The sequence below is a fragment of the Eublepharis macularius genome, chromosome 13, assembly GCF_028583425.1.
Source record: "Eublepharis macularius isolate TG4126 chromosome 13, MPM_Emac_v1.0, whole genome shotgun sequence".
Taxonomy (NCBI): Eukaryota; Metazoa; Chordata; class Lepidosauria; order Squamata; family Eublepharidae; genus Eublepharis; species Eublepharis macularius.
In genome coordinates this window covers 37,614,033-37,637,257 of record NC_072802.1, presented here as the reverse complement: position 1 = coordinate 37,637,257, position 23,225 = coordinate 37,614,033, and the positions used below count along the sequence as shown (strand labels likewise).

Genomic DNA, 23,225 nt, shown 5'->3' with positions numbered 1-23,225 from the left:
ATTTCCCATTGGGCTGTCTGAGAAAGTGCATGCACAAAACACTGCTGATTGCATTATACTGTACTGTTTAAACACATCAAAAGTAAACCAACAGGTTCAAAATGTTTGTGAACAGCTGAACTGATGGATGAAAAATTGGCTCATATTTCATAATGGGAGAATAGACCAAACCAATGGGTATTAAAGCTTCCCTAAGAACAAAAGCAATTGGTGTGCTCTCATTCTTCCATCATGGATTATTTTGGACACAGAAATGATTTTGTCATTGACAGTCATTAAAATATCTACATATCAACAGTGCCTTGCTCAAAGCCATCTCACCAGGGTGATCCTCTCTTAATCAACATTTCTTAAAAATGGGTTTTTTGAACCACTCCATGTGACTCAAAGAACAGCTGATATGACGTTTGCTGGGTGACATTAAGGTAATCATTGAAACACCTTTACCTCAGCATTGTTGTGAACAGGGAAGAGTCATTGATGCTTTCCTGAATGCTGTGGAGGAAGTTTGGCCACCGTGTTTGTTCACAGGAGAAGTGAGATTTGCACGAGGCATATCTGAGTTCACCACATGGTCTCTTAGCTACTATGCCACTACTGATGCCCTTCATACTGGTGTGATAGCACCTGCTTAAGCATTTTTTTAAAAAATCCTCAGATATGTGGCACTATTTTTTTAATAAAGTATTTATAGTCCACCTTTCTCACTGAGACTCATGTCGAGTTACACAGTGTAATTCAATGTGATCAAAAAGCATGAGACATCTAATAAGCAATGCAATAGTTCTAGGAATACAAAAATCAGAAACAATGCAACCCCCCCCCCCCATTAGACATGGTATGTCAAACAATGCAGACAATGTTATTATAAAAGTAGAAAACAATGCAGTAAGAGCAGGATAATGCATTCAAGGGATGGACATTGGAAAACTATGGTTGGATCAGTAATCTCTTTAAATTTCCATTGGCTGCGGTGTGGGAGTGGGCAAAGTGAACCTGTGGTTCAGAATCAGAACTGAAGAAAGGGATTTACTCTTTTTACCCATCCCCCATTTTCCTTCTATAAGGACAGAGAAAACATAGAGGGGTAATAACCAAAGACCAACGGAATGAACATGTGCAAAAAGGGCTCAGTGCATGTTTTTAATTATGTGAGATAGTCCGTGCAGGCCTCCCTTGAAGGGTATTAGGAAGAAAGTCATTCCAGAGTGCAGTTAGTTACACTGAAGCACCCATAAAGTGTTGCTGAACACATCTCTTGTCCAGTTTATTGTTTTATGCTAGGTAGATAATTCCTGTAGTTAGCCATGTGTAAATATATTGCTCCAGGACTGGTGTGGTTTGGCTGTCAAATGAGTGTTTCAGTTCTTGGATGATCCCTTTAAACTATTTTATCAACAGCAAATAGACTGAGTCACAGGCTCATAAATATTTTGGCAGCATCAAAAATACCCTTCCTTTTGTGCGTGGGGTTGGACTTTTTTGGTAGAGGGATTACTTCAAAAAAGTTCACCTTCTAAACTAATTTTGGCTTTTATGAAATCAGTACATAGTCAGATCTGATTAGCTACATAGTGTCATGAAGTCATTGTGAGGCTTCTCCTTCACTAGCGCCCCCATCCGTCCATCTGCCAAGACGGTTTCCTCAGGTCTCAGATGGGCAGGGAAGGGAGTTGGACAACATTGTTCCTTCTCTTGCCAAGGAAGTGTTAGCAATCCCCAGCTGCCATTCCATGTGCTTCCTCGATGGTCCTCACAGGAACCTGCTTTTAAAGGATTCTGCTTTTCCCATTTCCCTGATTTTCCTACCAAATTGCCACCCAGCCTCCCTAAGTGGCACTTCTCCCAGCCTATTCAATGGACCTGGGAATGTTGCCTGATGCTGCAAGGCTGGAGTGGAGGCAGAAAGGAGGATGGTTTTGCCCAACAGTCATCATATTTATTATGAGACCCCTGATTGGCAAGGTTCATCTATAGACCAATGCAAGATGGCACACCCGGCTGCACGTGAAACATGCTTAGGCTGGGTGCCACTTTTTGCCTCACTGCACGGAGAGAGAGACAGCCTTACATTCCTGTCCATCCAGGCTTTGGGAGGTGGGGCCTGGCCCTATAAAGGGCGGCTCCACCTCTGTAGGGCTCAGTCAGCTTTGAAAGCTCGGCCCACCCACCGCACTCTATGGCAGTACAGGATTAGCTGGTTGCTGGTTACCAGGGCCAGGTAGGAATTTTTTCTCCTTTTCCCAAATTGGCACAGGGAAGAGGTGTTTTTTGCCTACCTTGTACTGTCTTCTAGGAGTGGTATTTGGAGTGGTGGAACTGTAACCTAGGTCCCTGGCAGGTTAGATTTGGGTAGACAGAGTAGGCCAGTGAGCACCAGGTGGCACCTCCCCATTGGTGGGGAATAGGGGTCTGTCAGGGATTGGCTGGTGGGCTGTATGGCTGCCAGCTGAGAGGGCAGACTGCCTGTGGGACCCCCTGTAGAAGTCCTTCTCTCGGGCTTCACGGCTGGGGTGTATGGAGCTTTAAGGGGGGAACCATTCACCTGGCTGGCTGGGTTACAGCCATTCACATGGATGCCTCGCACCTGGGGCAGGGGGTGCTCGCCCAAGCAGGTTGAAGAGTAGGTCCAATTGACCCCTTCTCTCAACCGGTACTGCTAGTTATACCCTTGCCATTATTAAGTTTAATGTTGGTCAATACATGGCCCAAATTTATACCCAAGCCTTGTATCTGGCTCTTCATTTTGAATTGGGGGGGGGGGGAAACTCTCCATTGGCTTTCCTCTTTGATTGATTATATAGTATTGTAACATTGTCAGGTTTGCCGGTATTGGTTATAAGTGGTTTGGGAAAGAGAACTAAGGCCTAAGGAGGGGCAGTAGAGGAACATACTGAATTGCCAGAGATAAGAAATAATAATACTAAATGAAAAAAGGGAAATGTTCTCACTGCTGGAATGTCTTTTCAGAATGATTCCTCTCCCTTCCCAGTAGCTAATTTCTGAACAAAAATCAAAAGAATGTTCAGCACAGTTTCACCCTGACTAATGCACAGTTGAATCCCTGACTGTTGGTACAGCCCAGTAGGCTTGCATCGCCAATGCTCTTTTATGCTGTGTTCAGTAAAGTTGTGGCTAGTTTTCATTCCAGCTAAGGTGTGGGTCTGAATTTGTCTCCTTGCCTCCTCCCTACCTTGCCCTTAGCCCTAGGCTGCAAAATCTCTTTATCTATAACATTCATTAACAAACTCTGTCTTCTTGAGGATTGAATGTTTTCCTTTAAAGCAAATGGTGCAGTCATACAAACTGAACTAATTATCCCCCACACACACACACACACCCCAATACTATGATAAAATCCCATATAGTGAATACAAAAATATGACCATTTTTCAATGAAAACTTATCTAAGAGTCCTGATCCGGATGAACTAGGATAGTCTAGTTTTGTCAGTTCTCAGAAGCTAACCATGTCTAGACTGGGTTAGCACTTGGATGAGAGACCACCAAAGAAGTCCACGGTCAATATACAGAGGCAGGCAATGGTAAGCTACCTCTTTTTGTCTCTTACCTTGAAAACATTTTGTGGTCGCCGTAAGTCAGCTGTGACTTGACAAAACTTTACACATACACACAACTTATGCATGTAATACATTTCAACCTCACTCTGATGAATGAACAAAAAAAATGGCATGAGACGCACAGGAGTAGTAAAATTTCTCTCTGTACTTAAGCTGTTATATACAAAGACTGCAGGCCAGCATTTTCAAGTTATAAATAACTTCACATGGAGTGCATGCAACCACTTAGTAAATCTGTCTGGTGACACCTGAAAATGTATGGCTATTAAATATCATGACCCTAAGAACAACAACTTTTTTTCTCCTTCCTCGAGAAGTTCTAAACTGTCAAGGGTTTGCTTGAGTAGACAGATCTGAGAGGTAAATTGACTTCTGCTGAGAAGAAGATTATTTGAATTGGCACAGAGGCCAGGATACAGTCATGTTGTTGGCAGGTAAGAGGCTAGACAGATGGCATGTGTTTCAAAAAGCATAACAGAAAGATGGGAAAAGAGCATTTCCCTGAATGTACAGGGACCACTGCAAGGAAATATAAACATGACAAACTATCCTTTATCTTCTCCTTTGAATTAATAACTCTTCTACATTGGATGGGTAATATGAAGTCATTGATTTTTGTTTGGAAGGCCAGGAAGGAAACTTGGCACCCCGTTAAACTTTTACAAGCAAGGTTTGTGTCAGCTTTTACTAATGAGAGAAAATACTGAGGAGTGTCTCTTTTAAAAATAAATACAGGTTATTTTAGAGAGAAGACATTAGGAATTTTCTGATCAGCTTTCATAGTAATAAAGAGACTTCTCTGAGAGGAGTCATGGTTCAGAGATAGTTTGGATTTTAAAAAAAGAAGAGGAAATAAGACTCACTGTGCAGACTTAAAATTACCTCAAACATTTGCAAAGAGATCTGCTTTAAGACTTCAAAGGTAGGGAACTAATCAGAAGCAGAACCAACCAAAATTGAAGTGTGTGCCCATTTTATTCAGTTTGTTAAATCACTTTTGTCATAAATTCCCATGACCTTTTTTTTAAAAAACCATGGAAACTGATATCTCTCCAAAACTAAACTTAAATTAAAGCAACCCAAATGCAATACATTTATAAAACAAGGGATTCCTAGAATGACCATTTTTCTTTGCCCTGCACAAGAAGATGTACCTCCAGAATTTTTTCTTTCCTTAACCACTATTAAAAGAACCTGGTCTTTCCAACGCTTCATTTTATTTATCCTGATTAGTGCAAATATATGTAGTGTGACATATTTATGTTATGTGTCCCAAGAGTTAAGGTGGTCTACGCACGCGTGCGCGCGCACACACACACACCACCTCACATACTCTTTGTGGACCATGAGTGACAATGCATTGTTCCCTACAGATAGTGTGCAATTTTGAGTATGTTTAGTATATTTACAGTGCAATCCTATGCAGAATTACTCCAGTCTAAGCTAATTGAAATCAATTGATTTCAATCGGCTCAGGTTAGGATTGCACTGTTAGTGTAATCACATTCACAGGTTTAGTGAATAGTGGAGAACAAACAGTGAACAAAAATGTAAGCAATAGGCAAAGGAAACAAAATAATGAATGCTCACTTAATTTTGGATAAATATCGGTATGCATAAATATCTGACAACTAAATATGTGAATTATTACAGTTTGGTGGTTTTGAAAAAAGAGAGAAATACTTCCATAAATGAAAGGGTGTTGCTTTCAAAAAAAAGGAAACTGTCTTTTTTAATGAAGTATAGCTAAACATTGTGACTACCCCATGAGGTGGTAACCTGAATCAGTCAGCGAGATCTCCCTTTTATTGGTTGATTGAAAGATCCTCAGTTGAGGTCCTGTAAAATGTGCCAGTTTTGTCCATCTTATTTTTTACAAAGATGACAAAAAATCTGGTGAGAGGAAAAGTTTTTGCTGCAAACATTTCAGATCTAGACTGACATGCAAGGATATTTCAATAAGTTTTTCTGTTAGTACCATGCACAGATTGCCTCTGGGTAGAAAGAGACAAAACCAGGAATATGAAATACAAAAAAAAAAGGATTAATATACATGGAAAGTTGGTATTATTATTTGAATTTGATCTGATCTGTCCCTGAACATATTTGAATGTTCCAACTGTCCCTATGTACTAGGGACTTCCCCTATTTGTGTGCATGTGAGAGCATATACATGCATTCCTGTGCATGCACATTGCTACTGCTGTGTAAATTTTGTCTCTATTTTTGCTTTGGGAGATGTTTTGTTAAAATTGGGTTATTGCAGTACCACCATCCAGAAAAGGAGATTAGATTGTGTGTGCTACTGCTGAACAGTTATGGGGACATCCCACAATACAACGGCAACTCTCCAGTGTTTTCTACTCTGCATGCTGGCCTTGGTACAGGAGAAAACTTGTTTGGACTAGTTCCCATAGACGCATGCAACCAGTTCTACTTGCCTTGGCTTTTGTACAGCAGCCCAATCTCCTCTTCATTCAACCTGCAAATGGACTGGTTGCTAGCTCTAGGCTGGAAAATACCTGGAGATTTTAGGAGTGGATCCTGGAGATGGGGAGGGGGGGTTGGGAGGCTCAACAGGATATAGTGCTATAGAGTTCATCCTCCAAAACAGCCATTTTCTTCAAGGGAATTGATGTCTGTAACTTAGAGATCAGTTGTAATTCCTGTAGGTCCCCAGCCATCTCCAGATCTGGGAGACAGCCATTTATGGTTGGTGTACATTATAGGTTGGCAGATCATACAAGTTGTGCTGGCTTGACTTAGGTTATCCTTTGCCCACATATTCGGAAAGAAGAGACGGACACAAGGCTTGGGTGAAACAGGGCCTTTTATTGACCAATTCAACCTGAACACTTGAACTAGGACTTAACTAACGGCAAGGGTGAAACTAGCGGTACAGTTCGAGCAAGGGGGTCACTGTGACCAGCTCCTCGTACTGCATGGGCGAGCACCCCCTGCCCTAGGCGCAAGCCATCCACTGCATGGCTATAACCCAGCCGACCAGGCTAATGGTTCCCCCCTTTAAAGCGCCATACACCCCAGCCGTAAGGCCCGAGGTAATGCCTTTTCCGGGGGGTCCCAAGGGCAGTCTGCCCTCTCAGCTGGCAACCGTAAGGCCCGCCAGCCGATCCGAGACAGACCCCCATTCCCCACCAATGGGGATGTGCCACCGGGTGCTCACCAGCCCGCTCTGCCTACCCCAGCTAACCTGCCAACAACAAAACCTACACCCAAACCCAGGCAGTACAAGGTAGGCGAAAAACACCCCCCACAAACTGCCAATCCAGTGAGGGGTGAAAAAATTCCTACCTGGCCCCAAAACGGCGACCGGCTGTACCTGTACTGCCAATCCAAGGGTGAGGAGGGTGGGACGAGCCAGCCAGCAACTGCACGGAGGGGGAAGGCGGGCAGAGCCAATAACGGCTCTGAAACCACGCCCACGTCAGGCTCCCGGATGCCCGGGAAAGCCAGCCGCTCTCCCTCCGTGCATGAGGGCAAAGCCAGGCACCCGGGTAAGCGCGCGCGCGCACGCGCACCGGGAGTGCCTATTTGCCCACATATTCGGAAAGAAGAGACGGACACAAGGCTTGGGTGAAACAGGGCCTTTTATTGACCAATTCAACCTGAACACTTGAACTAGGACTTAACTAACGGCAAGGGTGAAACTAGCGGTACAGTTCGAGCAAGGGGGTCACTGTGACCAGCTCCTCGTACTGCATGGGCGAGCACCCCCTGCCCTAGGCGCAAGCCATCCACTGCATGGCTATAACCCAGCCGACCAGGCTAATGGTTCCCCCCTTTAAAGCGCCATACACCCCAGCCGTAAGGCCCGAGGTAATGCCTTTTCCGGGGGGTCCCAAGGGCAGTCTGCCCTCTCAGCTGGCAACCGTAAGGCCCGCCAGCCGATCCGAGACAGACCCCCATTCCCCACCAATGGGGATGTGCCACCGGGTGCTCACCAGCCCGCTCTGCCTACCCCAGCTAACCTGCCACCGTTAGGGCCAAGCCTCTGCTTAGGCCCTAACGCCCCACATCTCCTGCAGGGCCAACCTCAACCCTTGCCGCAAATCCGTAAGAAAGATCTCATTACCTTTAAAGGACAGGTGAACACCATCCCCCCTAAAGAGGTCGGCATACGTGTCCCTAATTTGAGGATGGGGTAAATAAACCCCCAGGCCCTCACCCAAAGCCTTAAACATGGCCTTATTGGCCTTACGCCTAGTCCGTTCGACAGCATCATGATCCAAAGCCTCCTTCCATACACGCCGGGGGAGGATGGCCGAATAGATAATAAGAACGCCCGGCCACCGGCTCAAAATAAACCGAAGGTCAGCTTGCGCTTGCAGCGTAAGAGCCTTCCCCTTGACCCAACCTAAGTCATTACCCCCTAAATGTATAACTAAAAAATGAGGCGGAGGGGCAGACCTTCCCTCAAACAGGAGAGGCAACAGGCCCGGCCAACGCAGGCCCCGACGGCCCTGCCACTCGATCTGGGCCCAACGGCTGAGGCCAAGCTGGGATCCGAGGTGGGTCCTCTTGGCCTGATGGGCGGCCCAGAAGACCATGCTGTGCCCGCAGATGAGGATCCGACACCTCCCACGGCGAACCACAGCACCTAAAAGAAAGAACAGTCAACACAGCTCACTTCGGGGCAGGCAGAGGGCGGACATACCCCCGGTAAGCCGCCGAACGCCACCGCCCAACCCTGCGAATAGCCGCATCAGTGTATCCCATGGCAGCGGCGGTAGAAGCCGCCCCAATTCTGAAAGAATGGGTACCAAACTTGAAGCCCTCCAGGCCCAACTTAGCCAAGGCCCGCCCAGTGACAGACCAGAACTGATACCTGGTGAGAGGGGACTCATCGCAATGGCGAAAGAGAAGACCCTCGCCATCTCCCCTCTTCTCGAGATACGCCCGCAAGCCCCTAACCGGGCACAACTCGGCGTCAGCGCAAGAGCCCAACCAAACAGTCGACCCTTTACGATGCTGGTCAGTCTTGGACGACCGGATCCTTAAAGAGACTTTCTCTCCCACAAACCGAACATCCTGAAGTAGCAACGCCCGCTGAGAGAGGTCCAAGCGAGACTGAGCCACCAACTCACCAACCCTGAGAGCCCCAAAGAAGGCCGTAAGCGCCGCCGCGTGGAAGAGCGCCGCTTCATAGCCCGATAGGCAAACCGACTGCCAGGCGCCCACCAATCCTTTCAGTATGGCTGGCGAAATAGGTTGCCTAGCATCCTGCCACGCGCCAGCCTCCCGGGACCAACCCTCAAGCATCTTACGAATCCTGAAGTCGCCGGTCATCTCCGGAACTCCCCTAGCCTTGCTAATAAAGGCCAGGGCAGCCAAGAGCCCCCGAATGGACTTAACGGATAGGCCGCCAGCCCTTCTCGCAACACAGAATTGCATAAGGTGCTCAGCCGGAATGGGCCAGCACTGCTCCAAACCAGCCTCAATACGGAAGCTCATGAACTGCCGCACAGCGCGATCATACGCTCTCCTCGTGCTGGGTGCGATGGCTAGACGGATGGCTCTGTGCACTTCGTCCCTCCAAGACTCCACAACTCCACAGGCATCAGAGATGGCGAGGGGTCTGCGCCGGGTGCAAGCAGGCGAAAGCGCTCCATCTGCTGGCGAGACAGAGCGTCCGCCACCCCATTGTCAATACCAGGGACGTGCCTAGCCCTGAACAAAATGTTCAGGCGAAGGCAGCGGAGCGTAAATGGCCTGACCAACCCCATGACCCTGGGAGATCTGGCAGAGAGGGAATTGATCACGTGCACCACTGCCATGTTGTCGCACCAAAAGTGGACAACATGGTTAGCGAGCTCATCCCCCCACAACCAAAGCGCAACCAGGATTGGAAAAAATTCCAAAAACGTGAGATCCCTAGTGACGCCTGTAGTGCGCCAACCAGCTGGCCAAGGCTCCGCGCACCAGTGTCCCCGAAAAAAGACACCGAAGCCCCAAGCCCCGGAAGCGTCTGAAGCCACCCGCAATTCAGCCTCCAGGAGCAATTCCTCCCGCCATAAAGTCACTCCATTGAATGAGGCAAGAAAGTCCTCCCACACCTGAAGGTCCTCCCTAACACCTACAGACAACCTAACCTTATGATGGGGCAAACGCAAGCCTGCCATAACCTCACACAGGCGTCGCAAAAAGGCGCGCCCAGGTGCCACAGCCTTGCAAGCGAAATTCAGGTGACCCACGAGCTGTTGCAGCTCACGTAGCGTAACCTTGTGTTTACCACGCATGGCAATCAACCGCTCACGCAAATCGGCCACTTTGGCTGCTGGGAGACGAAATGTCTGCGCCACCGTATCAATCTCGATCCCTAGGTACGTCAACACCTGCGTGGGCCCCTCGGTCTTCTCATGCGCCAGCGGAACACCGAGTTCCTCCGCCAACGCCATAAAACCCACCAACAGGCGGGCACATTGTCCAGACCCCCGGGGACCACAAAAAATAAAATCATCAAGGTAGTGGGCGGAGTCACGGCTTCGCAGCCTCTGACGCAAGGCCCACTCCAAAAAGGAACTAAACTTCTCAAAGGCCGCACAGGACACAGAGCAACCCATTGGGAGCGCCCTGTCCATGTAAATCCGGCCCTCAAAGGAGAACCCCAACAACTCAAAGTCCCCCGGGTGCACAGGGAGAAGGCGAAATGCTGACTTTATGTCGCATTTCGCCATTTCCGCACCCCAACCATTCCTCTTAACCATACTAACCGCCTCGTCAAATGACGTATACCTGACGGAACACAAATGCTCCGGAATGGCGTCATTAACGGAATCCCCCTTGGGGAAAGACAAGTGATGTATCAGCCGATACTCACCCGCTGCCTTCTTAGGCACAACTCCCAGGGGGGAAACCCTCAAATTGGGCACCGGAGGGGCTGCAAATGGGCCCAAGACACGCCCTTCAGCACATTCCTTGTCTATCTTACGCCTAACTACGTCCTCCAAACCCTTAACTGAACGCAAATTTTGGGACATGAAAGGGGCCCGAGGGCCCTGAAACGGAATTTTAAAACCATAAGTGAAGCCGTCTAACAAAAACCGTGCAGAAACTCTGTCAGGATAAGTCCGCAAGGCCTCAGCCAGAACCCTCAGCTTTATGGGAGAAGGACCCTTTGTCAGGAGCAACTTGTCCGGAGCCGCCTCCTGGGCGCCTATACCCGCCACCCCGAGGCTTGGGGCGGGGGCAGGCCGGAAATGAATGGGGGCCCTTACATCGTGGGCACTCATGCTTAAACCCGCACCCTTTTCTGGAACACACGCCCTGATAGGCAAAGTCCCAACAAAGCAGCCGGGGCTGAACCGGCTGCCCCGCTGAGGCGCGGGTACCAGAGGTGGAGGCAGGCCTATGCAACAAATGCCCACTGTCAGCCCTATCGCCCAAATTGGGTTTGGCGGGGGCCATCAACTGCAGCCAAAGCTGCTGATGTATACGGTCCCACGGCAAGGTAGGATCAGAAGCTGCACGCATACGGAACTCTTCGTCGTACTGCATCCAAGCAGCACCAACGAAATCCGTATATCCCCTGTATATAATATCAATATATTGAAACAGGGGGGCAGCCCTGTGAGGCTGCGCGCGGGCAAGAACCCCGGCATAGATCAACATACCCGGCAGCCAATTGGACCAGGAACGATCCACCTTACGCCTCTTCATCCTCTCCTTATCGCGTTCATCCATGTCCTCTTTATCCTTCTTTTCCAGTTCCCGGAAAAGAAGAGCAAAGACGTCGACGAACTCACCACGCAATATCTTGTCCCTGGTGGCAGGGGTCAGGTGGTCTCCCAAAGGGAGGGCCGCGTCACCAAACGGCATGGCCCGGTAGGGCAACGACCCCAAGGCGGTGGGCTGATAATAAAGACCCCCTAGATAGGGAGGCCAGAAAGCTGCCGGTTGCCCAAACGGTTGTGGGCTACCCCCCGCAGTGGCTGAAGAAGCAGGTGCAGCGGGTATGGAACCAGGCGTAACAGGGACCGGACCCAGTCCCCCCAGCCCTTGCTGAGCCGGGACAGGCGCCTGACCCCAAGGCTGCCATGGCCCAACACCTACAGGTTGCAGCTGCCCTGGAATACCTGGCCAAGCCGGATGACTAGAATAGGAAGAATGTGGCAACTGAGATCCCCAGCTAGTGGGACCACATGATGACCCTATAGGCCCCCATGGCCATGTCTGAGATGTCTGTGTCAAAGCGGACTTACCCTCGGGCTCCACTTGATCCACTGCCACCGCTACTGGAGGAACCTCCGACACCTCGGCTGTGTCATCCTCTGCCCGTGCCGAAGGCCCAGCTCGGTCCAGATCTTCCTGAAGCACGCCCGCACCGCTCATCTCACCACCTGTATAACTTTCCAGAACAGAAAGACGCGTGAGGACATCGCGCTGAAAAGTGGCCCGGGAAACCTTCTTAGAAGCCCTACCAGCCCTGCCGGGAACTACCTGACCAGAAGAAACCCCCTTTGCCCGTTCCAATAAGGCCAACTTGGCCAAAATTTCCTGCCGGAGCGACCCTGAATCCTCCTCATCAGAGGACGAATCAGGGGGAGGCCCACTGACTTTGGGGCGCTTAGCAGGCTGCTTGCCTTTGCTGTTGCCTACCCCTTTTTTTGGAGGCATGATGACAAGGGGAGGGGGGCAGATGCCAACCGACACACCAGGCACTAGGCCCTCACCAGCAACACAAATAATACCAGGGCCAGTAATGCAAATCGTGCCCTAAGGTCACGGCCGGATAAAATTCCCAGCGTATGCTACTAGATACAGCCGATTAAAACCTCCTCCCAACCTAGCCTCTCCCCCACACTCTCCCCCACACTCTCAGTCTCCCTCCCTCTCTCTCTCTCTCTCTCTCTCTCTCTCTCTTTTTTTTTTTAAATACTATATTGGAGAGAAGAAAAGGCAAAGGCCACCCTAGGGCCACCAGAGGGAAAGGGGTGGGGGTGGGGCAAGAGGTAGGGTGCCAACAAGACCACCCCAGAGGGCGGCCACCCTGTAGGGCGAGGAGCCGCTGTTCTCAACTGCAGCGGCGCGGAAACGGCGCCGCAAAAACAGAACCAGGTAAGGGGGGGGGAACAACCACCCCCACCGCCCCCAACCCGCCCAGAACCCGGAGCCCTGGGAGAAAAAACGGGGGGGGGGAGGGGGCTAGAGCAACGAACGCTCAGTCCCCGCGACCGGATTCACAGCCGACAGCCCTCTCCCTCAAAGGAAAGCCGCGGCAAAGCCTCCTCGGCCGAAGTCCGTCCCGGCGTGCGGCCTCAGCGCAGCGCAGCAGACGCGGCCGCACGTCCTCTCCCCCACGAGCCAGCCAGCAACTGCACGGAGGGGGAAGGCGGGCAGAGCCAATAACGGCTCTGAAACCACGCCCACGTCAGGCTCCCGGATGCCCGGGAAAGCCAGCCGCTCTCCCTCCGTGCATGAGGGCAAAGCCAGGCACCCGGGTAAGCGCGCGCGCGCACGCGCACCGGGAGTGCCTATTTCAATCCATCTAGTATCAAGGTTAATTAAATTAATATCTCAGCTGATGGAGGCAGTATCATATTGTATTTGAATTATCATGCCTTGAAACCCTTCCTTGCCATGAAGTTGGGACTGAAAACCGATGTGTTAGTCACCATCTTTCTGCAGGGAAAGAATGGGAAAAGGTTCAGAGGGAGAAGAGGAGAGATTGAACATTCATGTATCTGTGAAATATCACCAACCTTTGCTAATTACCATGAATTCCCAGGGAGGATATTTTACCACAGTATCACATTTAAAAAATCCTCTCTTCCTCAGAGTCAGGTATTCAGGCAGGTAAGGCTGCCTCAAATCCGCCACCCATCTTGTATACTAATAGCCAAATAGCAAAGATTTGAGGATACTTAAAACTGAAGATTGGAGCCATGGACAGATAAGACATATCTTCCTACGCATCTAAAAATGTCCCAGGTTTGCAGAAAAATCTGAAAATTAAAAGAAAGAAAGAAAGAAAGAAAGAAAGAAAGAAAGAAAGAAAGAAAGAAAGAAAGAAAGAAAGAAAGAAAAAGAAAGGGGGCTTAAAAACCCCAAAATGATCAAAGGAGCACCAATAGTTTTAACCATATACCCTCAGTAGTTGTTGCTAGATAACCATAGCAGTTCAGTCAGTATTCCAGGCTTGGTTTTGGTCAGTAAAGGCAGGAAGAAGGGACCTTTCCAGGGCTCTTTTGGCCTTTGATGGAGGACTCATTGAGGCAGGCCCAAAAGTAACCACCAAGTGACTTTGTACCACATAACTTGCATGACTCAGGCCTGGATGCTTACTACTGTTCAACAGCAGCACCCCGCCCCAAACAAAAGCCTGTGTAGTGTTGTGTTTAGAGTTTCAGAGTAGGATCTGGGAGACAAAGGTTTGACTCACCACTCTGCTGTGGAAGCTCACTGGATGACATTGATTCCAGTCACTCGCTCTCAGCCTAACCTATCTCTCAGGATTATTCAGAAGATAATATGCAGGCAAGGAGAATGATGGGTCCCCACTGTGGAGAATTGCAGCATATAAATGAAGTAAATTAAGAAATATAGATGAAGATGCAGGAGGGGAGGGGATAAAAGGTAAGCTGTTTGTTGGATTTGAAGGAGAGAAGGACATAGGGAAAGGTGAGCATGTGGAGGCTACCAGAAGGAGGAAAAGATGAATTAATGTGAGGAAAGGGGATACAGGGAAAGTGAAGTACCCCCTGCAAGTTATTGCAGGTTCCTCACCATACAATTGAGCCCAGCTCAGCTGACACCATGCAGTTTGGCCATAGGAGAAAGATGCCTGCATAGAAAGAAGGTGGAAAGGTGAAGACAGGTGAGCAGACAAAGGTGAGTGGGAAGGAAAGAAGGAAGCAAGAAAAAGGAGAGATGCTATGGGGGACAGGGAATGGAAAGAAGACATGGTGGAAGAGGGAAAAATAAAATGCCCCCTTAAGTCCTTGTGAGTCCCCACTTTTCTAGTCTCTATTTATCAGTTAGAGAGCCCTGATTCTACTACGCACAGTGTCCCCTCTCTCTTCTTTCCAACAGGGAAGTCACTTTCCTAAATTTGGCATCCCTCACCCAGCTACTCTCCAGGGCTACTGGAGCAAGGGAACTCAATATTTATTTCTCTTAAACACTGCCACAATTTAGTTAATTAGATAGATCAGTTATGACCAGAAATAATTGTGTGTGGGCGGTATTGTTTTCCTTGAGCCAACATGAATCCATCTAGGTTTAAACAGAGGAAAAGATTTTTTTTTAATTTACAACTTTAAAAACAAAGGAGTAAAGCACAGGGATATATTACTCCTATCGTGAACTCATATTGCCGCCCTAGTCGGAATGAAGAGGCAGACACCAAGTTGGATCTAAGGGCCACTTTATTAACTAATATACATATAACAACAACAGCGGCAAGGGCCTAAAGTGGTACAGGTCAAGCCACGGGGTCCCTGCGAACCACCGCCTTGACCTGTCTGGGCGAGCCCCGAAGCCCCGGGTGCGACCCATCCATCGTATGGCGCGGACCCGGCCAGCCAGGCAACGTGGTCACCCCCCTCTTAAGCTCCTAGCACCTCAGCCGTATAGCAGTGAGGGAAGGACTCGCAAGCTGGGGTTCCCAAAGGCGGCCTGCTCTGCCACTGGCAGCCGTCAAAGTAGTACCAGTCCCTCAGGCAGGCCCCTCTTCCCACTAAGGGGAAGCACCAAGGGTGCTCACCGGCCTGCACCCTATCTAACCCCAAACTTGCCATGACACACTAACCAGCACCACTCTACGCCAATACCTCAATCCCAAGCATTGGTGCAAGGTAGGCGAAAAACACCCCTTTCCAGTTCCCAAATAGGAAAAGGAGGAAAAAATTCCTACCTGGCTCTTAAACAGCAGCCGGCTAATCCTGCACCAATACAGGGAGAGGAGGGTGGGCCGAGCAACTGCGACTGGGCCAGGGCAGCGCAGCCGTTAAGGCTCCTGCTCTGCCCCGCCCAGCCAGGCCAAACTTGGAAGGAGGGCGGAGTTGGTGCTGCCTCCCTCCTTCCAGTGCGGCAATAATGGCACCCGGCCTAGCAGCGCTACTGCCTGCCGGGTAAGTGCCGCAATCCCAAACTCTTGTAACAATAGATGGTTACAATCTAGCAGTTCACCGAAGCCAGCTATCACACAGGCAGCTTCTGTCATCCACCCTAAATCCTTCCCTTCTCCTTAGCTGTTCTAATCTATCTCAGCTGACAGCCTGGCCCCAACATTCCATCAGCTTCCATTGACTGCATTGGATCTGCCCTTCATAGTAGGCTATACATTAAGGGGAATAAATACAGTTGCTGCATCATACCAGACAGTGGCATTTTTTTTAATATTAAGGATTATCATAAAAACACACGTGTACACCATAACATGCGCAAATGAAACCAAGCTCCCTCTACCATGTCAATGGTCATCAAATGATACAATTATTTCCTTTAAAATAACTATAAGTGTTCAGTGCTGGAAGCCATCTGACTCGGCAGCTCTGCTTTTGATGCAGATTTTAAAGATTGGTTGTTTGAGAGCAAGGGGAAAGTACTTTGCTCAGAGCCACTTCATGTATTTATTGTTGGTTGCTACTGGGAGTATCTCCTCCTTCTCCAACATGAAGAATGATAAAGTGAATGAATGGGGGTCACGGAGTTCCAGAGTTACATTCCTGACCTGTTTTTTCAATCTGAGGCTGTTTTAAGGATATGAAAGAGGAATTCCTAAATCTATCCTATTTTTGGCTTGCTTGTACATTGTGGCTGCTATTTTGAAATAAACTGTGTCATGAGCTTGAAGGTAGAAAGGTGACCAAAATGCAGTTTGTCAAATCATCTTGCAGTCAAAGTGTGAAACACATGTGCATCAAAATTCAGGCTGCTGTGCCTTGTAGAAATCTATTACCAGTTTTGCTATCCCTGACTTGTAATCAAAGTATGTTGGGCCATGTGTACAGCATCCATCAGTTTCTAATGTGATGTGGAAATATATACAGTGTGTGTGTGTGTGTGTGTGTGTGGAGGGGAGTCCATTGCATATTTTATCCTACCCAATCTATTTGGGTCAGGCTTAGTCCATGTGAAAAGAAAGGAAAAAAATCATAGCAAAAGGGGAAAGGAAAAGAAAGCACTTGCGGTGTTGCTTTGCCACCTGATCCTGCTAAAGAGACAGGCATTATAAACTGACAGTGAATGTCCCTGTAGATTGTCACTTACTCTGGGAAACCTTGTAATGAGACTGTAAGTGCCTGTTCTCTTTTCTACTGATTCAATTAGATGGAAACAGCAAGCAAGGTGAGGAAAATGGCTGCCTCCTTCCCAAGTAACTGGTTGTTTATCCATGGCACGATACAGAACATCTTTAGTAGGAGCTGTGAGAGGAAAGTTATTGTTCAGAGGTCACGCAAAGCTTTCTGGCATGAAAAAAAACTATGTTTAAATTTTTTTCGTAATTAGATTTTCTCCTTTCCCCATTCCTGGTAATATATTCTGTTGGTTCAAAGTTTTAAGCATAAGTAGGGTTACACATACTGAATGGCAGGAGGGAAGATGGCATGGTATATATCATGATCTCTCAGATCTCAGAAGCTAAGCATGGTCAATACTTGGATGGGAGACCACCATGGAAGACTCTGCAGAGGAAAGCAATGGCAAACTACCTCTGCTTCTGACTTACCTTGAAAGCCCCAGCAGGGGTCACCATAAGTCAGTTGTGACTTGACAGCACTTTACACACTCACACACAAATACATAAACACAACCCGTAACGGGCTTTATTATAGCTATATGATAGAATGACCCTGGACCAGCACAGGAGTTGAAGTTGAAGTTGTGCTGTACATGTTTTTTCAACAACAATATTCCATTTATATACCACCCTTCAGGATGACTTAACTCAGAGCGGTTTACAAAGTATGTCATTATTATCCCTAGAGGATCATTATTATCCCCAAGAGAGGAAATTCTGTTTAACTAAAACTAAGAAGAAACTTGATTCTTGTCCAGCAGGTTATTGTTCAGTAAAAGAAATACGCTTTACATTAAGAATTTATTTGTGGCTTTTGATGAAGCTATGAGCCTTGCGAAACAGGACAATTTAGCCAGGCAAACCCGTTGCCAATCTCCCGCTGGGAGCAGCCGGAGAGTGTGGGTGCTCCCCTGTCTTTTTTATTTGACCCTCGGCATTTGTGAATAAAGCTTTGGATTGCAGCAGCGGTCTTTTGGTGTGTCCTTAGTGTGCCTTTGCCTTGGATTATTATCCCCACAACAAAACACCCTGTGAGGTGGGTGGGGCTGAGAGAGCTCTGGAAGAGCTGTGATTGACCCAAGGTCACCCAGCTGGCTTCAAGTCCTTTGTCTAAATTACATTTTTTTTCATTTCTTTGTGTGCTGCTTTGAGTCACCAGTGGGGAGAAAACTCAGGTAGAAACACCTAAACAAACAAGTGTTATATGTATAAATATTGTCTCAACTGCAGGTGTACACTGTAGATCTTAATTTACAAAAACAACTATGAAGAGCAAACAACTGAAATGGTGGACAAAAATTAACATCATATAAAAAGAAACAACATAGGACTATATTTTAATCCTTAGTGGCCAGCCAGATGCCTCAGGAAGGTTTACACATGTGGCATAGAAGGAGCAGCCCTCCACTGTTCTCTGTTGTCCAGTATTCCAGTCAACTCTTATAACGAATAGCTAATTGAATTGTCCTTCATAAAATCATCTTATCTTTTTAAAAGCCAGCCACCAATGCAAGTAGCTATCTTGCGGCCCTGATGATTTCCATGAGTTGTATGCAGAAGTCCATACTCTCTGCCTGCCCTGACCTTATGTAGGCTTGACTTCTTATTTCTCGCATTATTCAGCAGCAGTCCTGAAAACTAGATGTAAACACTTGGAAAAGTTGGGTTTTAGTACTCAATAGGAATGTTTTCTATTTGGCTCTGACAACAGAAGCCCAGAGAGTTTTCTAAAATGTGCAAAAAAAGTTTCTCAGCAATAGGATGAAGTCAATGTCAGAGCTAGGATTTGGCTTTAGGTGTTTACTTGCAAATAGACAATCCATCATAGAGCCAGGAGGGGAATTGCTGCCGGTTTGTGTGTCATACTTCTGCAATGTGAAATGCCACACTGTGACATGACTTTCCTGTAGACCTCATTGTAAGAAGAGTGAAGCCAAAGGAAGAAAGCAGCACAACCAGGAGATTTGTTGTTTCCAAGTTTTCTTCTGATGCTTGAGGGGGAAAGTATTCAAATACTCAAGCGGCTGGTGTTTGTCAGAATAGATCAGCAGCACAGCATTGCCAACCAAAGAGGATGAAAAGTTCCTTTCAGTAATTCACAGAGATTGTTATGTACACCAGAAGGGGTGAAAGGGATTAAAATGGGGGACGATTACCATGCCACAGAAAACAGAAATGACAAACCCAAAATGTAAAAAAAATCTTCCATAATATGTAGCCACAAGTGCACAAACCTGTCCATTGTATTTACAAACAACAACAAAAACAACAAAAGCAATAATTATGAAAATATTTCCTGGCTAGATACTTCCTGAGTTCTTTACAAGATTTTTTTCAAAGGGTGGTAGTTTCCAGAAAAAAAGTCCCTGTGAGCAAAACTGCTTGGAATGACTGGAGAGTTGATTACTGGTGTAGTGTAGGCAGAGTGTAATAGTGGTTAGAGTGGTGAGCTAGGATCTGGAAGACGCAACTTCAGATTCCTATTCTGCCATGGAAACTTGCTGGGTGAACTTGGGACAGTCACACACTCTCAGCCTAACCTATCTGACAGGGTTAACATAATAATAATAACAGCGTTCAGTTTATATACTGTGCTTCAGGACAACTTAATGCCCACTCAGAATGGCTTACAGTGTTTTATTATTATCCTCACAATAATCACCCTGTGAGGTGGGTGGGGCTCAAAGGGCTCTGAGAAAGCTGTGAATGATCCAAGGTCACCCAGCTGGCTTCAAGTGGAGGAGTGGGGAATCAAACCCGGTTCACCAGATTAGAGCCCTGCTGCTGTTAAACATTACATCAAACTGGCTCTCAATAAAATGGAGGGATACAATGGAGGAGAGGAGAATTATATAAACCACCTTGGTTTCCCACTAGATAGAAAGGTGGGGTATAAATAAAGTAAATAAAAAGTACAACTCCTTTTGTTTTCTGTGCCTTAGAATAGTGCGGCCATTTTTTTCTGATAGGATGAATAATAAGAAAATAAGGTTTATTATTTTACATATAAAATACAATAATCTACAGGCTCTTCATCTTCTATTTCCTTATGCCATGATGCTGGGCCAGTCATACTAATGTGCCTCACAGGGTAGTTTTGAAGAAAAAATAGAGTCATCTTTTGGAATTTGTCTTTTAAAAAGTAAATCTTAGTCAATGAATCATAATAATGGTTCCTTGATTAATGAATTTGCTTGTTCAATTGGCATATAGAAAGAAAAAAATAATAATTCTGAAGCAGGTTTTCAAACGATGCACGCAAGAGCACTGAAGGCAATATCTTACAAGGGACATTTCTCTCTTCTCTCAAACATATGCCTCATGTAAAATGATGGTACAACTTATGGTTTGTTTTGAATACCTAAATCCCTTTCTTAAATAATCAGAGCTGCATGTGTCATTTGAAAAGGTGTTTGCATAATCAAAATGATTAATCAATTACATAATGTACCTATTTAAAATCAAAAGAAATGGTGGATCTGTCTGTTAGTAACAATACAGTTCTACATAGAAAGACTAAATACTTTGAAGTCAATGAGCACAGAAGGGGTGTAACTCTATTTAGGATTGCACTACAAAAATTGCAATGATCGCCTAATGACCTATATTTATGTAGCTGAAGCCAGCAATTTAACTCTGCTAAATATGACAAAATGGGAAAATCTTTCCTCTGAAATTCCCAGAGGAGTGGGGTCTAGACAAAGTCATGTCGAAGAGTAGCAGGTTCCTGTAGAGGTCTGGTGTTGCTAATTTCTCTTTTGGCTCCTATGATGAGTTGTTCATTTGCAAACAAAGCCCTTGAGTCAAAGCACTAGCCCTGAGTTTGCTGTAACTTATTGCTCAGAAGAGTAACTGTAACGGCCACCTCAATGGATGTGGCACGAGAATCTGATGCAATTTGTCACTAGATAATTTAATTTGTGAGTGCTTAATATTCACACAGACTAGAGCCCAGCAAATTAAATCACATTTCAAGATGCTCCAATTCTATTAGCCTTTCTCTTTATTAATAGAGGTTGTTATCCAGAAAGCCAAGCCATGTGACATGGTCATAGAGACTTGCCACCTGATGTGAAAAAGATATGACTGTCCAGATATTACAGCCATCCTGCTAATAACAAGCCTTCTAAGACAAGGGTATTTGTTTGAAGTATTAACTGTAAAAAAGACTGCACTGATTAATTTTTCCCAGCCAACCAGTAACTAAAATAAAGAATAACCCAGTCTAGTTCTGATTGTCACACTTAGTGTCACACATAAGCGATCTTTAGCTGGAGAGGTGTCAACTTGCATAAGTGTGAACTCTATCTTTCTTTTTCTTCGGATCCCCTTTCCCCCCCTGGTCAATCTTCCATTTTTTTGTATGTTGTCTCCCCCTCTCCCCTTTTGTTCTTTCTCGTACTTTCTCTGACATGTCTGAGAAAAATGTAACAGTGGTGTAAAGCCCAGCAATAAGAGCTCCCTTGCCTGGACAAGAGAAAGGATGTGGTCTTGCAAGCTTTTGGAGGGAGCAGCTGCCTTAGGTCCTTTCTGAGTTACCACAAGGTAATAGTAGTGATGCCATTCCCCCATCTTATTGGATTCTATGACCCACACCAACTGATATACAATCAACACTATAAGAACTACATGGATGTTTGCACAGGACTTAATTGTATTTCATTTTGTGTGGTTGTAAATTGCCAGTGTTTTATATCATACAGGCTAAACTTTCCTTAACAAGTATCATGGCACAATTCAGGAGGAGGTGAATTAAACAACCACCTTCCGCAAATGCCCTCCCAGTCAATTGTCTCTTCTCTTATGAGCAGCCAACATTGGGATTTGCATAGCTAAGTAAGAGGCTGTGATGGCATCCTGGTCAAAGAAACATTCAGTAGGGGAAATCACCATTGGGGTGACCCTCTAGGATTCCACTGAAACTCTATGATAAATAATAGAGTTTCAGTGGAAATCTAGAATGCCAGCCCGATGCAATGTTATGACTTTGGCTCAGCATCAGTAATGACATTGTGCCATTGAAACTATGGTGATTTTCATTTCTCTGCCCTCGCAAGCCTCTCTCCGGTTGCTGGCACTCAGCTGGAACCTTAAATAACCCTGAGGCAGCTAACAATGAAAAAAGGTATCCTTGGCCAGTCTTTCGTGGGTTTATGAAGCCACAGGGCTGAGTTGAGGAGGGGACACTCTTGGTGTTGAGCAGCATTCGTTGACCCATTAGCTGCTTAAACAGCAAGGTGGGAGGAGAAGAGGCTTAAAAGCTCTTAGCACAGTTTTATGTTCAAAACAGGATAAGGAAACCTGATGTCAGTGCTGGATGAGTTTGAAGCCAGGGTGGGAGACAAGTCTGTCAAAGGCTATTGGTTAAAGAGACATTCTTATGCTTCTTATAATAGATGGCTTTAATGGAATATTAGAAGAATTCATAGAGGATATATCCATTAATGGTTCCACATCCAGAAGCAAAAGCTCCATATCCAGAAGTACATCAGGAAGAAGTTTTGGTCTCTACTGGTTTGAATCTCACTACTGCGTGGCCTTGGGTAAGCCACTCCTCTCAGCCCCATCTCCCCAGCGGTACTGTGGGGACACTAACTTGTTCACTAACACTAACTTGTTCATCGCTCCGGGTGAAGCACTAATCTGTCTAGAAGAGCGGTATATAAGCAAAGTTACTACTACTACTACTACTACTAGATGATCTGATCCAGTGAACCAGTAAGCAGGGGAGGGCAACTACTGACTTTGTGACTTCATGGTAGGTTTCTTGGAGTCTTCTAGCCAATCACTGTGGGAAACTAGGTACTATGGCCTGATTCAGCAATATTTACATTCTTTCTTTTTAAAAAATAAATTATATATTGTATTTCTTCTATAAAATAACTGTGATTATGAGAGTAGATTCCCATGAGCCTTGGGAGATAAAGCAAAAATATTCCAATTAAAGCACTTGTTTATTTTGGACAGCATAATTCATATTTGTTCATTTCCCTGTGTGGTGCTTATTAGCAGATCACTCTGGCTTGTTTTATTATATGCTACCAAGTTGGCACACAGTTTCCCTTGATTAAAATATATTAAGATCTATTGAAGCACACAGGAGCCAGAAGGAAGACTGAAAAAGTCCCTCTTCTCCTTTCTAATAACCTAATCTACCTTGCAAAGCTTTTAAGGACCAAGAGCACCGTGAAATGTTTCAGTAAATCGCTTTTTTGTTCCATTTATTCAAGTCTTTCATCTGTCATTTATTGCTGAATGTTGAAAGATCATATATGTTTCATTGTCCTTTTGCTTTAATATTTCCCCCTTTCAATCCATAATGCACTCTTGGGGAATTATTAATGGTATGCTATATCTCCTATACACCAGAAATACAGGCTGATT

General features: G+C 46.3%; 1 protein-coding gene across 1 annotated transcript in view; it reads right to left on the bottom strand.

Moving 5' to 3' along the window:
* Window positions 1–12,365, bottom strand: part of LOC129340933 (uncharacterized) — a 28,942-nt gene extending 16,577 nt beyond the window's left edge. The window contains exons 1-2 of the mRNA XM_054995828.1: window positions 11,800–12,365; window positions 7,674–8,198 (exon numbers count right to left, since the gene is read on the bottom strand). Of these exons, the coding sequence (XP_054851803.1) occupies window positions 7,674–8,198; window positions 11,800–12,214 (940 nt within the window). The 5' untranslated portion in view covers window positions 12,215–12,365. The remainder of the gene's footprint in view (window positions 1–7,673; window positions 8,199–11,799) is intronic.
* Between the last annotated feature and the right edge of the window lie 10,860 nt (window positions 12,366–23,225).